General features: G+C 43.0%; 1 protein-coding gene across 4 annotated transcripts in view; it reads right to left on the reverse strand.

Annotated features, from left to right (window-relative positions):
• kcnc2 (potassium voltage-gated channel, Shaw-related subfamily, member 2) overlaps positions 1-14,725 on the reverse strand; it is a 119,541-nt gene extending 104,816 nt beyond the window's left edge. For all 4 annotated transcript variants that reach the window (XM_085376685.1, XM_085376681.1, XM_085376683.1 and 1 more), the window contains exon 1: positions 14,171-14,725. In XM_085376685.1, coding sequence (XP_085232811.1) covers positions 14,171-14,725 — 555 coding nt within the window. The remainder of the gene's footprint in view (positions 1-14,170) is intronic.
• Positions 14,726-17,221: the final 2,496 nt, after the last annotated feature.

Here is a 17,221-nt window from a genome sequence, read left to right on the forward strand (position 1 = left end):
ATACAAGGTCTTAAATAATCAGGCCCCATCTTATCTTAATGACCTTGTAGTACCATATCACCCTACTAGAGCACTTGGCTCTCGCTCTGCAGGCTTACTTGTTGTTCCTAGAGTATTTAAAAGTAGAATGGGAGGGAGAGCCTTCAGTTTTCAGGCCCCTCTTCTGTGGAACCAGCTTCCAGTTTGGATTCAGGAGACAGACACTATCTCTACTTTCAAGATTAGGCTTCAAACTTTCCTTTTTGCTAAAGCATATAGTTAGGGCTGGACCAGGTGACCCTGAATCCTCCCTTAGTTATGCTGCAATAGACGTAGGCTGCCGGGGGATTCCCATGATGCACTGGTGTTTCTGCTTCACTCACTATGTGTTAACAGACTCTCTGCATTGAATCATATCTGTTATTAATCTCTGTCTCTCTTCCACAGCATGTCTTTATCCTGTCTTCCTTCTCTTACCCCAACCAATCACAGCAGATGGCCCCGCCCCTCCCTGAGCCTGGTTCTGCTGGAGGTTTCTTCCTGTTAAAAGGGAGTTTTTCCTTCCCACTGTCGCCAAAGTGCTTGTTCATAGGGGGTCATGTGATTGTTGGGTTTTTCTCTGTATCTATGAAGCGCCTTGAGGCGACTTTTGTTGTGATTTGGCGCTATATAAATAAAATTGAATTGAATCTCCACCGAAGTTATTACGCACAGTCCACTACTTCTCTTTCATTCAAACTGCCGTTGCATCAACTGGGATTTTTTTTAAACAACTGACTGCAAAGCGTGAAGATTAAAGACAAATATGTCAGAACTAACAGTTACTAAAAATAATTCCAAGCAAAATGTGATAAAAAAATTCATGAAGAACATTATTTTTAAAAGTGATTTCAAATCGCCCCGTGAATATTCAACAGTTCTTACAAAGAGAGAGAATGACGGAAACCCACATTAGCGTCTTAGAGTGACAGTCATCATGTATGCCACAGCTGGCACTTTCATCTGCGAGGTAATAATTTAAAAGTCTCTGTGTTCTTCAGTGAAATGCTTGTGACTGTGAATATGTGAGAAAGGGTGAGTCTGTCAGAAAGACCGAGAGTGCAAGACCTGCATATAGCAAACAGCGAGACCTGTGAGGAAAGGGATCCAACCATGCATGCTGAACACTCTCTGTCATAAACTATCCAAAAGGCTCTGTCTTACCTCTGCTTTTGATTGTGCACAACAGCACAATCCTCCAAATCATCTTTTTGGTGGTGAATGCTCACTGCATTCTCACAAAGGATAAATACTCGCTTTGCTAATCTATTTGCCAATTCATAAAACACAAAAGTAATGAAGCCACTTTATTATCCAAGCACAAAAAGGTGTTTATTTATCAAATGCTTGATATTCTGATTGGTTTGGTGGGTTTGGATACAAAATGTTCTGTTTGACTGTGATAAAGCAAACAATAGATGGGTCTTCAGCTCCTGGCAGTATCTCATGTGCTTATATACAGTTATGTGGCATTTTATAATATAACATGTTAGAAGTGTTTTTATTTATAATCTTCAAACAAATTAGTAAACAATGATTTAAAGTGAATGTTATGAAATGTAAAAGAAGCAGCACATATCATAAGTAGAAATACTAGAATATAGTCAAACTGCATTTCAGTAAAGTACTTGAGTACTTTCTATCACTGATGCATCGTAAGACTAAACGACTCTAGCCCAAAGCCATTTGAGATGGGCTAGTGAGGGTCCAGACATAGTTTGGAGGGCGGTACCATCACATGACCTCCCTGTGGACACGCCCCCATTGATCAGGACAAAAGCCAAAACTTTTCAGGGGTGACTGTGTAACACCTGTGACTTATAACATAATTCCTTAGATGGGATCATGGGATACTGAATAAAAATGTGGAAAAATCTAATATTCCTCAATGATTTTAGGATAGTTTCCTTTATATGCCTAATCTTACTCATACTAAACTAATTACCACAGCTGCAGCCCCCCACGCTTCCCCCTGCACACAAGCTATTATAGTCCACCAAAGCAGCGCAGGATGATGATTGGCGGGGCAGATTAACGTGACTGGCAGCGGCTACAAACATGCCCAGCGGCGTGCCGTCACCACCCACACTCGGGCAGCCATTCGCCCTGTTCTCCTACCCAGTGTCAGGTCTGCTACTGTTTACATGTCAGACTCTATTTACTCAGCGTGGCCTTGCAGTCTGTTTGCAGTGGATCAGGAAAATTTCCTGTCTTACAGCCTCAAACTCTGCATAACAGGATTCAACAAGTGTTTCTGATGAGGCACAAGGGCCTGTACACCTGTAGCTCAGACAGAGAGTGACAAAAAGTTAAGAAGCTACATCACAATCAACATGTGTCACCTCTCACAGTGATAAGAAAACAGTTAAAGAGACATGCAAATGCAGATCTGTTGTGCAAGTGACTCTCAAACACCCTTTTTTTTGGCATCACAGAACTAACAAGCCAGCACGCAAGGGGTTACTGAACATTAAGGGTTCACGGTCGAGCAGGTTTCTGAAATCAATCAGTTTCACGGACCGGACACATCTCAATGAAAACAGGCCGTGGTGATGAGCAATGATGTTGCCATGACAACAGGAAGGCTGAGCGTGCAGCCTGGCTTCGGTATCTTCAGGCGTGCGGCAGGCGACACCCAGACGGTTTGGGTTTTTAACCTTTTAAGTGGCAGAAAGCAAGCTGCGGTTTCAGATGGGATCATGGAAAAATGGGGGCTGTGGGCGTGGGTGGATGGGTGAGGCGTTTGTGAAGAATTGGGGGTGTGGGGTGTCGGTGGGGGGCACAACAAAGTCAGGCATCATTTAAAACTGTGCCTCAAAGCATACACAGGGGAAATGGAAAAGCTAGTGGGTGGGCTGTTTTGTTCTGTTTTGTTCTTTTTTTTTGTTACCCTCCTAATCCAGCCATGGCCAACTACAGAGACATGAGAGGGACAAACAAACAGGTTAACACAAATACACACAGAGACACACAACCAAAATACATTCACTTTTCCTTTTCAGAATCATAATCAACCAGAAATGTTCAGACTTCCTACTATTAGAGACACACACACACACCAGTGGACATGCTGACAGTCACTCTTAAAACACACTGCATGCAGATTAAAGAGACAGCACTGAGAGTGAGAAGAGAACAGGATGGCTACAACAATAGAAACAGTGTGGGGAGCTCAGAGAAACACGCCTGCTACCACTGACTGCTGGCACATGAACACTCGCATACGAGCTGGTTAAAGGAACAGCTCAGACTTTGGGATTTGAGCTTACCTGCAGAGACAAACACATGAAAGGCTTTCTGACAGCTATAGACGGCTGATCTGACACAGAGCTATGCCCTGGTGCCACTCATTCTGCTGTTAATGAAGCTGTCATGTGGAGAATTGCCACACTCGTTGTGATATCATTGTAAACAAATGATCTTGTGCAAGACAAAACTATAGCATCTGAAAATGTACCTCTTTACCTTACAATATAAAACACCTTGAGGGAACTATTGTGTATGAATGTGAGAGTGAATGAATAGTGGCATTATAAAGCGCTTTGGGTGCCTTGAAAAGCGCTATATAAATCCAATCCATTATTATTATTATTATTATTGTTGGGATTTGGCGCTATATAAATAAAACTGAATAGAACTGAATCTATCAGCTAAACATCGAGCAATTTACCCTTAAATTTGTAGCACTGTTTGCAAGGTGGATGTTTTGGTCGGTCCATTTGTGAAATAGTGCATTTATTATGGGGCATGCTTTTACAGCATTTGCCATCTGCGAGCATTAAAGACTTTGAATGATCGGAAAGAACTTTTGCTCGGTGAGCAATCACAAATTTTTTCCAAAATATCTCCCCAGTGGCTTATCCAGTCTTTAAGTGTGACATCATTAGCCGTGCCTGAGCCCAAACTCTGCTTCAGGTCCCAAAGTCAAACAAACACTGCGGCATCACTGAAAGTCGTCTAAATTCTTTCATCTGTAATAGAATGATCAGCGTTCTGCTCTACCAGGTGTAACAATTAAGTTTAACATCCAGGCATCCATGAAAACAGAATTTAGTAAATTTAACGGAGTTAGAAGTTAGCAGGAAGTTAGCTCGCTAGTTTCCACCTAAGCATGATATTGCATGTTCTGACTGAGAGATTTCTGAAAAAATTCAAACGTACAGCTCTGCTATCACTTCCAACATAAATGAAAAATGGCCTGTATTTGTAAAGCATGGAGACATAAAACTAAACAGCAGTGACGTTTGTAGGGTCACTGAAGTTGAGCTAGCTGATATATAATGATGTGCTACGTGATCGCTAGCTATGCTAACAGAGGGATGTTAGCATAACATTAACTGTGAAGCTGGAGGATGAACGCTAACTTTTTTCCACTCGATAAAAGTTAACGTGAAGGTTCCTGATGGTTAGAGACAAATGCAATCGCATGGCAGGATGCTGTAAACGGACCAGACTTCAGTCAGGAGAACAACTGAGATAATCCATCCACAATTGACTATGTGCACGTTAGCATATGCTACTTCCGTTGCAGAAACTCCTGTGGGGAGCTTTGTTTCCGGTGTCCTATTCGCGCCTGGTTTACGGTCCAAAACAAGTTAAGCAAATGAATGAATCAAGCGGCGATTTACATTTCTATAGATGTCTTGGGCATTTACCCAATATATCTGTAAATGATGTTCATCGACTTGTCGATATTTTTCCCCCGCGCCTCAGAGCAAAAGAGAAAAGGGATTCAAATGTTATATTTCTCAGCTGTCCCTCGTTTATCACGGGTGTTATGTTCTAAAAATAACCAGCGATAGGTGAAATCAAGTAGGTCACACTGCTAACGATCGATGCAGCGATTCTGTACTGTACAGGAGAGACGTCACGGAGGAGATCGTCTGCAGCGATCAGGACACAATGTGACGTAAAAAAAAAGCATGCAAACTTGCACTAAAAAATCTGTGAAACAGCGAGGTGAAAGGTGAACGTTATAGCGAGGGACCGCTGTAATTTTGAAGGTAAGTCACAACATACCCTTCGTACATACTAATGTATAGAAACCGTTACCAGCAATCATTCATTTTTTGTGTGGCTTTTTTCATGGTTTGTTAACATGCTGTGTAGGTGTGTACTGGACTAGCTGATCTCGACATAATGGGGAAACATCTGGTTTGACTATTCTTCACCTGTAGTTTGAATGCTGAACATTTGCCTGTTTAGATCATGAGACCAGTCACTATACAGAGATGTGCTTCTGAGTGTGGACGAGGTGTCTTCTGCTGCAGTGATGCAGTTCTGCTTGTGCTGAGTGATGTAAACAACTGATCGATCTAAACGCTTTAAACGTCAAAATTGATCATTAGATTTTTTATGACACAACAGCGGTGAGTTTTCCCACCTCTGCTCTTTGTAACTTAACGCCATCTTTCCGTTTTCGAGTTTTGGACATGATTGTGGAGGATATCTTCGCAGTAGCGATTGACCGCAAAGTAAAGCTACCGGAAATGCACAACCCCACATCCGGTCTCAAACCAGGAAGTTAGCATTGTCTCGTGCACAGGGTCAATACGAGGTTAGTCATTCATATACTGCTGCATGGGCTGGGCTGTAGTTGCATCGTAAGGGCTTACAAACTGAGCTTTAAAAACGGAGAGAGGCCGACAGTGATCACCGACTGTTTTTAGGGGCTTTTTGAGATTAAATAGAACAAGATACAAAGCACTAAAACATGTTAAAAACACAACAGCCTTAATAAACTCTGAGTAGTTTGGACCCAGAAGCAGGGTTCATACGTCATCACTTAAAGCCCAGATAGTTCTTTTATCACTCTTTCACAGATCCAGTATTACCTTTAGTTACTTTCAGTACTGAATATATAATAGGTCACCCTAGCGGACTCGGGGTTTAGGGAACATCTCTAAGTTTGTGTCTGTAGAGGGACAATCAGAAATTAAAACGTATTTGTTCAATAAAAAAAAAAGGACTGAGATTTTTTGAGATTATTAAGGAAAGCACAACAGTTTTGAAGGTCATATCATATGAACACACAGTTCAACATAATTGAATATAATTTGCATTTTCTATCAGTTTTCCTGTTTTTGTCACAAGACGATGATACTGCACACTAGAGAGGTCAGTTACTTCCAAGAGCACAAAACTCAATAACATCTACAAATGTAAGGGCATAAAATTAGGTAAAGCAGATATGCTCCTGTGACAGGGTTCACCTCTGTGGTTTCAGTGACTGTGATCAGAAACAATCCCAGTTCACATCCAGCTGTTGCTTCTTCATCCAGCTTGCTCATTGAAATGCAGTGTAGAGGTCTGAGGTCAGTGTTATAACTAGAGATGGACCGATCCGATATTACGTATCGGTATCGGTCCGATACTGACGTAAATTACTGGATCGGATATCGGAGAGAAATAAAAAATGTAATCGATCCATTAAATATCAAAAAAGCATCTCACAAAAGTTGCGACACGGCGTAACTCGGCTCATAACCGTAGCATGTCGGAGCAGTGTGCTCACCTGATAGAGCAGCTGTGAGTATTTGTAGCCTCGCTACCAAACCAGCATTTCATCTCCGATGAAGTTACCCCAGAGAGAAGTAAAGCAAGTGTGTAAGTTCATCTCTGAATGTTTGTAAAGCATTCCAGCGTTAAGCTTAACAAGCGATATATGGAGCGACTGCGTCTTCTTGCTGCTACTTCAATCATGAAACTGCTTAATGATCAGCTGATCAGCTTTTCCGTCGTGAGTCCGTCTCTCTTGTTTGTTTATTGCTCACTTCACGCCAGAAAGAGGAAACCAGCAGCTGAACAACAGCAGAACGTTTAAGCTTGATAAGCTGTTGTTAGAATTTATTTTATATTACTTTCTACACCAGAATCTTTTTCTACGCAGCTGACGTAACTGTGCAGGGGCGATCTAGCAAAGCTTAGCCAATGGTCAATGGTAACTTTATTGTCCCTAACGGGAAATTGATTTGCAGTATGTCCGTACAAACAAACAAACAGACAACCAACACGTCACCTCACCAAGAGCCCTGTGTACAGGAGCTGCATGCAAAAAGATATTTTGTTAAAAGGGTTGGCGTAATAAGCAAATGCTTCAGCCAATACCTTTTGATTAGCCTTGTCTCATGCTTTCTTGCTTGGTGGTAGATCTTTGTTCTGTTTTCACTGAGATATTTGAATGCTAATCAATAAAAATCAAATCAAATAATATAATATAAGCCTGATAAAACAACCTAGATTTTTCATCAAAAAAGCACAATGTGCAATGGCAACAACACTCATGGTTTAGTGTTATTAACTATGATAATAGCACTAGGTACAAAAGACAGTCTATGTCTCTTTGTCTTCACTGCAGGCACTTTATAACGACGACCTGATGGAAGCAGTTGAAAATCATTAAAGAGAGGGTGATCTGAACACAACAGGACAGAGGTTGCCTTGCTCAGCACCGGCCTGTTATAAAAGTCCACAAGCTGGACCTGAGACCTCCCTGAAATCTTGACAGACACTTTAACCAGGTTGTTAAGTCTGGTCTTATTATTCAGGGACATATTACCGTACCAAGCAATGATGTGTAATTGTTTGAGAGTAGCACTGACTCCAAACAACCGTCAGGATTGCCAATAATAAAACCATGCGAAATAAAAAACCCATCTTCATTAAAAGAAGTTCCACAAAGCACAAGCCGATGCTATAGGATTTCCTCAGGCAAAAAAAAAAAAAAAGATAAAATAAAATAAAGGAATAAAAGAATGAAATAAAAAAAAGTAAAAACACTGACAGACAAAGACAACCTGCTGGTCGCCGCAAGAGCAGCGCCCTCTCCTCCTGACTGAGGCCTGGGACGACTGCCACCGGGAGCCGGGGGGGCCGATAGGGCATTAACAGGGAAAAGGGGGCACAAAGACATACTTTTCTTTCTTATTCTCATTTAAAATATCTAGCTTTTAATAAATAATTATCTGAATCTTACACCCAAAGTTTTAATCTGATGTAAAATGAATAGAAGTCAATTACTGTATATAGTAACTGTTAAGTCTAATATACCCTAGTAAGCTATAGTACTTTTTCCTTTGGGAAGGTACTATCTGTGCAGTCTGCAGTTCTGTTGAAGAAAGATGTTGAATCTATTTAGTTATTCTTGAAAAATTATTTATTTCTGTGCATTTTTTTTCACACTGCATCAAATTAAAGTTGATTATGTTGATTAAGCATCATGAGGTGGAGGGTGGTTCCCTATTTCTTTTTGCTGGGAGTTGGAACCCTATTAGTTAGGTTGCTTAATATTTCTGCTAAGTACTCTTTAAAATACCAGAATAGGGAGGATGGTGCAGGTTTAAGTTCATTTGATTGATCAGTTTTGCTGAACTATGAAATATTTTGGGTGCAGTGTATTTTTTACATACAGGTATAACAGAATAGCTTTAGTGTTGTTGTTTATTTAAACTTGAGTATGAACTTATACAAAATGCAGCAAGATATTAAAAAAACTGTTTTATTGATTAAAAAACACTATATCAGATTCATATCGGTATCAGCAGATATCCAAATTTATGATATCGGTATCGGACATAAAAAAGTGGTATCGTGCCATCTCTAGTTATAACTCACATTATTGACATGTTCCCTGGATATAAAGAAAGTGTTCGGTTGTTAGCTGTGCACTTCGTTTGGCCAAAGCTACCCCCTGAAAATCCTTACAACATCACGCCGTGCATGGCACCCTGCACAGAGGTGAACCCTGTCGCAGGATGGATTTCAGCTTGTCTTTGATTTATGGGTCCCTGAACACAGTGAGTTAGAAAGAAAACTGGGACTGCAGCAGATCACAACCCTGAGACGTTTTACAACTTCCTCAGCAGGTAATATTTATCACATACAACTACAAAAGGAAAAATATGTGGAAATCATCTACTGCTGTATATATCTGTGAAGGTTCTCAGTCATCCAGGTCATCGTAGTCAAAGGAGCTTGCAAAGAAAAGCGTCTGGACTTCTTTAAGTTGCTTGAAGACGTTTCACCTCTCATCCGAGAAGCTTCTTCAGTTCTAAGGTCAAATGGTGGAGAGTCCCAGATATAAACCTAGTGGGAGTGACCCCCCACAGAGGGACAAAAGGACCCCTGATGATCCTCTAATCGCCTGAGCCAAGGTGTGAAACTGGGTGTGGGCCCCAATCAGCCAGAGTTTCAGGCATAGCTGGACTGGCCATCGGGCATACCGGGCATTTGCCCGGTGGGCTGCTGGCGATTTTTTGTTTTTATGGGCCGATCGATTTTTTTTTTTTTTTTTGGAAGGGTATAAATAATGAAAGGTGTTGGATTGGCCAATTGGTCATGATCGACTCTGGGCTGGACCAATTACAGCCGAGGAGGTCGGATGCACCCTCCCCCTTGTTTAGCAATCTTATAGACGAACTAAAGAAAATGGAGAACAAAAAAAGGAAAGGAGGTGCAGAAAAAATTAGGGCCAAAAAGAAACAAGCCCTTCAGGCAGATGCTGCCAAATGTGTAAAAATAACTGAATTGTTTGGCGGTAGCTATGGCAGAGCTTCCACAGATTTAGCAACATCAGCAAGTGGTGGAGGCCAGCAGGTGGATAAGGGAAAGGGGAGGCAAGAGGAGGAGAGACCGAGGCGGCCGCCGGTCATAGTGGCAGAGGAACTGAACTTCAGGTAAGAAGTTATGACCTGCTGTCTGTCTGTGTCACATATAAACCAAGTTAAGTTGTAGTTTGTTTTCGTTGTGCTGACTTTTTACAGTCGCTTAGAATAACTGGTACTGTGTACTAGCTAGCATGACGGAGTTTAAATACTGCTGGGCGGGTGCTATGAAGTTACTGATAGTACATTTTATTTTATGCTTAAGGTTAGTTTCTCAAACTCCTCAAAATCTTAACAAATTGTGCCAATCCTTACATGTTGCACCAGGCTGATTTATCATCTAAAGTGGAGAAGTCTGTGACAGGAGACAGAAGAGCAGCAGAGAGAGAGATGGAGATGGAGAGATGACTTTATGTCATCCGTGAGGGATGCATTTGACATGTGTTTCACATATTATAGCCCAACAAGTTACTCATAGCAATTTAAATACGAGCAATCAGTTTTTGGCAAATACCGGAAATCAGTTTTTGGCAGACAATCACTTTTTGGCACAACACCGGCTATTGCAGTTAATAATACAACAGCTTCTTGCCATTTTTTGTGTTTCTTTTTATCGCTGTGTAACTGAGTTCAATTGAAAGCCTGCATGTGCTAGTACCTCTTGCCACAAGTTCCCAGAATCCTTTGCGATTTTACCCCTGAATGACGTCACATTTTTGGTGGGCCGGTCTCTAGTCAAAATGCCCGGGCCGATTTTTTGTCCCAGTCCAGCCCTGGTTTCAGGTGAGCTCATTGTGAAACCTGGCCCCACCTTATCATGCAAATTCCTGAGATCAGATGGCCCAGGATGTGAGTGGGCGTCTGGACTTCAAGAAGCCAGATGCTTCTCTATTGTACTGGTGGCAGGAAAATACGGTTGGTTAGTGTTGCTACAGGAAGACAGACGTATGCGTGTTGTAAACACGAGCATTCATCTCCATCTACTCCGTCCTGCTACTAAAGCGACGCGGAGACTAACTCAATATTTACCTCTTACACGTCTGCTCCTTCCTCTGTCAGCAGGGTAATCGCCAAGAAACACTTCCAAGAAATTAGCAGCCACGTCTGGAGGAACAAAAGGCTGGAAAGATTGAATTTTGTCCCCATCAGTTAGAGTTTCCATTTACAGATTAATGATGTGAAATAAATCCAAGCTCAAATTTGTGTGGGAACGTCAGCCTTTTCACACACAGGAAAAATTCCCTGCCGTCATCCTCGCTCAAAGTCTGTTGATGGACTGAAAGAGGAGGACAAGCGATCTGGGGCGAGGTCACCTGCCCACCCACACACTCTCATCCTGCCCAGCACCTCCACTTTGGTAAAATTATAGAGTCAGACTCTGAAATGACGAGTGAAAGGACATTTACATTTCCTGCTGATCTTTGAGGACTCCTCTGACCTGAGAACATGGGCTCGTAGCAATTCCACGAGTGAACAAATTTACACTGATATTCTGGCTTTTCTGCAATTTTTCACAGTTTTCAGAACTGGAACAATTCTTATCTCACCACAGAATTATGATAGAATTAGCGTATCAGTACAACATAATTAAGAAATGTATGTTTGCCTTATCACCTGCTGTTACGGCAAACTTTGTCTGATGAGTTGTTGTGCGAGGCAACAACTCTGCTTTCTTTATTTAAACATCAGCCTCATGGTGGTCCTGCAGACGCTGAAGAGGAGGAATGATATAATGGTGAAAACGGACTCTGCTGTTCTCTTTTTAGATGGATGAGCTGCTGCGTGAAGAAGGCAGAGCCTGATTCAGCTTACTGATGAAAGGAAAAGCAAACGCTCAAACATACTGAGGGGAAATTTATCAATGAGCAGGATGTGTGGTGAATATATAACAGCAGCTCTTATTGTTCTGTACAGACGCGGTACGATAAATGCTCGAAGCACAGAAATCTACTTTGTGCTTACATGTTTTCACCAAAAAAGATAAAAGCATATTTTCCCTCAGCTGTAGGTTATATCTAGCCTAATATCAGCCTGTGGGCGGAGCATTTGTGCCTGACTTACGGACGCCTTCAGAGCCTCCGAGGATTATGGGTGAAAAAGCTAAAGAGCTGTACTGGATGCAACAATCGTGCCGTGGTGAGGATATTCAGTTTCCAAGTGGCACTGCAGGAGCCTTCACCACCTTTCTATTGGCCGATCTTCTCTGAGATGATTTTGTCCCCGGTTTAAAGACCAGTGGTTGTTGACATTTTGGATATTATATATGCTGTAAAAACTTACAAATGTGGGAAAACCAACTTCAGAAAGAAATAAAAACAATATCAGCTAACAGATATTCAAGTCCATCCAACCTCTCCAGGGTGGCGGGTGCTGGAGCCTATCCCGGCTAGCTCAGGGCGCGAGGCGTCAGGTGGCCAGCCTGTCACAAGGCTGAGACACAACCACTCACAGCTGTGGGGATTCAAACCCAGGACGTTCTTGTTGCTGTGCTTACTGCGCTGCCTGTATTTTTTCAAAATGTATTTATTTTAAATAATGCTAAGAGAAATATTAATCTTGTACTAACATCAAGATCACAGTGTGTTGAAACAAATAGTTTTATTAAATCCACAGATGGATGATCAAGTAGTGCCGCTGGTGTCGCAGAGAGAAACAAGCTGGCATCAGAGCTTTGACACAGCAGCTGCAGCAACGATGGACACCAAGACAAAATGCTCTTTTTGAAAGGCTGATGAAGGAGGTGTGAGGAGTGGCGCTGGCATTGCAAAATATCACAATACTGTCAAGCAGAACTCTGATTCACGTCCACAGTGGGAGCCTCGTTTTAGCACTGCGTTTTTTTATTTATGTTTCTTTTTCATTCACTGTGGTTACAACAAACAGCTCCATTACAACAAAGTGGACCTAATTTATCATGCCTTTTTCTATACATAATATATGCATGTAACAGTAACAATATACTGTTACTGTAAAAGCTTCGTTTCAGACAGTTTTCTTCTCTATCTGTGGCTCTCTGATGTCAAACACATCCGATATGATTGATGTAGTCTTCTCATGATAGTACTATCTGCCTTACATTTATGAGACAGCGAATCAGAAGACAGTTAGTTAAAAATGTCAGACAGTGCATGAGCAGAGAGACTGCACAGAGTCCCAGCACGACATAAACAAGGTTTCATTTGAACTGTAAATTATGCCAGGTCACTCAGGTACGAGTGGAGGAAGAATAATGTGATACTGGCACGTTCCTTTAACCACGCACAGTGAAACATGATGCCGTTCATTTCTATGTGACAGATTTGAGCCCTGGTTTGTATATATATCATAAATGTGGCCTCAGCTATGAGCACTTCAGGAGCTCTTCCAGCCCCCCTGACCTCTAACCACACCCTGAACAGTGATGTCAGGTCAGATGTTCGTTGCCCTGACACTTAGATCAAACCTCGCCAGAGCGCTTTGTTCCTGCGTCGCTGTCTTTGTGTTTAATTACCCTTCAAATCACCTACATCACTCAAACCTGTGCAGCAGCAGCATGCTGTCTGAGACATCCTGAAGACTGTGAGGCATCATTTCCATTTACACAACATGACATCACAACTTGCTCATATTCCCTCTTACAGCACATCAATCAGCCAATGAGGGAACAATTTGCCCCAGAATATACCAGCAGCCTGAGGCGAGCTTACCACAGCTCCTGCTCTGAAAGCAGACAGGCAGCTGTTCCAGATGTGGACTTCTGCAGAGAGACTGAATGAACTATTCCCAAACTTTTGCTGATTGATTTATAACACCTGAGGGCAGCGTGTGCTTGTCTGGGTTGGTTCTAACATCTTGGTGTTGCACATTCAGTAAACAACAAGCCTCGTGAGCCGGGTGGTTAAATCCTTTGATTTCACATTGTGCTCGAGTCTAAAATAACTAAAAGATGAGCAGAAAGGAAAGATGAAGATGCCACATGTGGCCTATAAGTTGACATCACTATTATTCCCAGCACGAGGCACTGCTCTAATTTTAGAAAAGATGAAAGTCCCACACATTTCTTTGGAGCAGTGCTGAGATGCAGTTTATTAGAAAAGGCTGGCTGTGATCTAAATAGTGTCAGTGATGGAGTGATATTTCCCAAGCTGGGGCCGATAAACAGGAAGCACTGAGAGACAGATACAGGATACAACACTGCTGCTATGAATATCCACCCTGACGGTGTTGGCACCTTGTTTGATCATGACTGGAAAAATCTGCTTATTTTTAAAGTGGCATAATTAAATCTGGAAATCAGCAGGACTCGCTATAAAGCAATGGGTTCTTCCTATTCACAGTAAAGCTTTGGTTGCAAAGAAAACACTTCAGGAGCGCCACGCTCACATTTTGGGGAGGTGGACAAGTTTCGAGACAACTTGCCAACTTGTGAATTTGACTCATGCAGTGAAACTGTGGAGCTACCCTTAACAGCGTGAGCTGCTGTTTGTTTCTGTGAATGAAAGGCAAAGAGTTAGCAGAGTGGAGCTCATTGTGTGTTTTGGAGAGCCTCAGACGCAGCGGTGCGCTCTTACCCTCGCCGCCCTGGATGAGTAGGGGTCCTCGAACAGATTCCAGATTACCGGCTGCCACTTCCTCCACAGGCTGACATTCCCGTCGGCAGCCACGTCCTCGATGCCGAGTCTCTTCCCTATCTCGTCGTCCTCGTCTCCGTTGTCCACGTTGAGCTCGAACACGTCCAGAGCCTCCTCCGCGTCCCGGTGCTGTCGGTATGTCATCCAACAGCAGGGCTCCACGTCCGTCTCATCGATGCCCCAAAAGGAGAGCTCCTCCTCGAACAGCGGTCCGCACACATCCGCCGGGCAGTGAAGCTTGCCGGTGCGGTAGTAGTTGAGCACGTAGGCGAAGACGCCCGGGTGACGGTCGAAGAAGTACTCGTTGGTCCGCGCGTTGTACTCGATGAAGCCGGGGACTTGTTGCAGCTGATCCAGCACGGAGTCGATGTCCGAATCGGAGGCGAGCAGGGCCAGTCGCGTCCCCGGCAGCGTCTTTAAGGTGGTTTTGTAGGTCTCGTGCCTCGTCCCCCCGACGTTGAGGATTATCCTCTCGTTGTCGTCAAACTTGCCCATCGCTCTGTATCAGACATGACTTGATGAAAGCGGGGGAAGTTGGCGAGTGCAGTCTGAAGGTTTAACAGCGAGCCTGACGCGCACACACCCACAGCCCTGTTCACAAAAGCTCCGGGATTTTGGCCGCCGTGCGCAGCATCTCCGATTTCACTCACCCGTCGCTGTCGTATCTTTTGGGGGGGGCGAGGAGGACATCCATCTTTTGTTGACGGATATTTCACAGAGACATAAGGAGTCTGTTTGTATCCCGCTATCTGTTCAGTCGGCCGGTCGGTCAGTGCTGGGAGTGATGAATGATCTCAGCCGGTGGCTCCAAACAGACTGAGCTCCTCATGCCGTTGCGCGTCTCCGGCGTCCAAGACGCACAGCCGCTCGTCATCGTCGGGCTCGTTACTTAAAATGTGTAACGTGTCGACACCTTACATATTATCACATGATTAAAGTCACCCATTGTGGCACCGCCTCACTCTTTGCTTCAGAAAATCAGGACGTTGATCTGCGCCCGTCTTCCGTGCCGTCACGGTTTGGACTCGATCAAAGAATCTGAAGAGGAAATTTCCACCCAGGAAAGAAAAAGAGCCTCCAGGAGGCTCCAGTTTCAGCACAGATCGCACAGCTCGCTGTGAGTGATGGTTTAAATACTCCCATCTACGAGGACTTCATGTGTGTTCATGCAGAGGCAACACCACAGAGACACCTGTTGTAAAGGTTTGCCTATAAATGTGTGCAGATGAATGAAATACTGACCTTAAAGAAGACATCTGTCCTCCTGACAGCACATCACACGCACAGTAGCGAAAACACGTGACGCGTGTTTTAAACAATAAAGTAAGTATTAGTTTAGTCATGACGCTCAACTAAACAGGAGAATAACAGGGGCCGACACACAGACAGTAATCATGTAACCAGGGCACCGATTAAAGCTTTAGTGCGTAAAGGGCAGGCTGGGACGGAGGAGCTGATCCGTCCTCTGCCACCACAAAACCAAAACTGTGTTAACAGTGGCAGAAGAAGCAACAACAGCTGTCTCTGCATTGTACAGGTGGTGCATTACAAAATCTAGCTGGACAGAGACAATTATGGCTCAGATACTGAATAAAACCTGCATAGAAAGTGTTTGTTTACAGCAGCACTTAGTATGTTTGTAAATGAAAAGCCAAAGTAAAGACTTCACATTTATATCACACAAAGGAGCATTTTTATGTTTTTTTTTACAAAGGACAAGAAAATCTTTGCACAATCCCGACGAAGAAACAAAGTGACCAGCGAGAAAACTGAAGGCAGTAACTTCCTTTCACAATCAGCTTAATAGGTGTCATAAAAATTGGGTTCTGTTTTTTTAATATACATTTTAAAGTGCAAATCATACTTGACAACATTCAGTGACATACAGTTATAATATAAAATTCATATTCTATAATCGTCTGGGATAACTGTGGTTGCAGATGAGCCAGTATCGTGCAACTCTGCATGTAGTTTTCTTTACTCTGATATAAAACTCTGTGTAGCATTTTCCTTTACTACTGTTATGTTTTTGATGTATTCTTTATTTATTGATGAAAGCAAACGAGGCCCTGCAGAGCTGTCTCAGACTCACCAGTCTGAGCATCCTTCCATGTCAAAACCAACACACAGAACTGGTTACCACTGCAGCTGTGTATCTGTGTGACCGATGTATCCGTTCCCATCTTCAACCTTTGAAAAAAGGAACCTCAAAGGCCTGAGACCTAACCACAGCAGCCCACTTTACTCAGGCTGCCATCGAGTCTCAGATGCGTGGAGTGGTAACATCAGTAGTACAACTTGTAACAAAAGTACCATAAAGTACTTCATGGTGTGAACAGAAGTCATAGCAGCAGTTCAAATATAAGCTGTATATGTACTTTAGTGTCAAGGTAAAGTGTTGCTTATTCACAAATTATTTGTGATGTTTTTGCATCAGGTGGCAAACGTCAGTGACAAAACCAAGAACTTTCCTTTTCCTCAGTGAAACTCATTTAACAGCATTTGCGTGGTTTTCAGCCAGCAGGTTTTACAGCTGAGACGCTGCCAACCAGAAGGCCCGTCGCCGTCTCCCCAGAGTGCACGAGCAGGAAACAGTGACATCTCTCAGCAATCCAAGCACAGCTCAATCAACAAGTAGACACAGCAGCTGATCTGTCTGTAATTACATGCATCATTATTCCCTGACGTACGGCTGTTCAGTGAAACTCTGAGTAACCGAGTTACTCTCCCTCTTCATCACATCTATAAAATCTGGGATCAGAATGAAACACAGAGTATTTTAGTGGGGCTGATGTTGGTCTCTCATTTGGTCTTGGTTAGCTTCTAACTGCACTGGCAGATAGAGAGGGAGGAAGTGGAGCGAACAGAGCTCCAACAGAGCTCTTTACGAACCCCTGTGAATGATCCCCACAGCAGCAAAACATTCAGCACACTGTAGCACATCAGTCAGACACAAACACCACAGGACAATCAGACACGTTTCACCCTTCA

Source organism: Diplotaxodon limnothrissa, linkage group LG17 (genome assembly GCF_057381915.1).
Source record: "Diplotaxodon limnothrissa isolate DT_005_m linkage group LG17, D_limnothrissa_male_GT1.1, whole genome shotgun sequence".
Lineage (NCBI taxonomy): Eukaryota > Metazoa > Chordata > Actinopteri > Cichliformes > Cichlidae > Diplotaxodon > Diplotaxodon limnothrissa.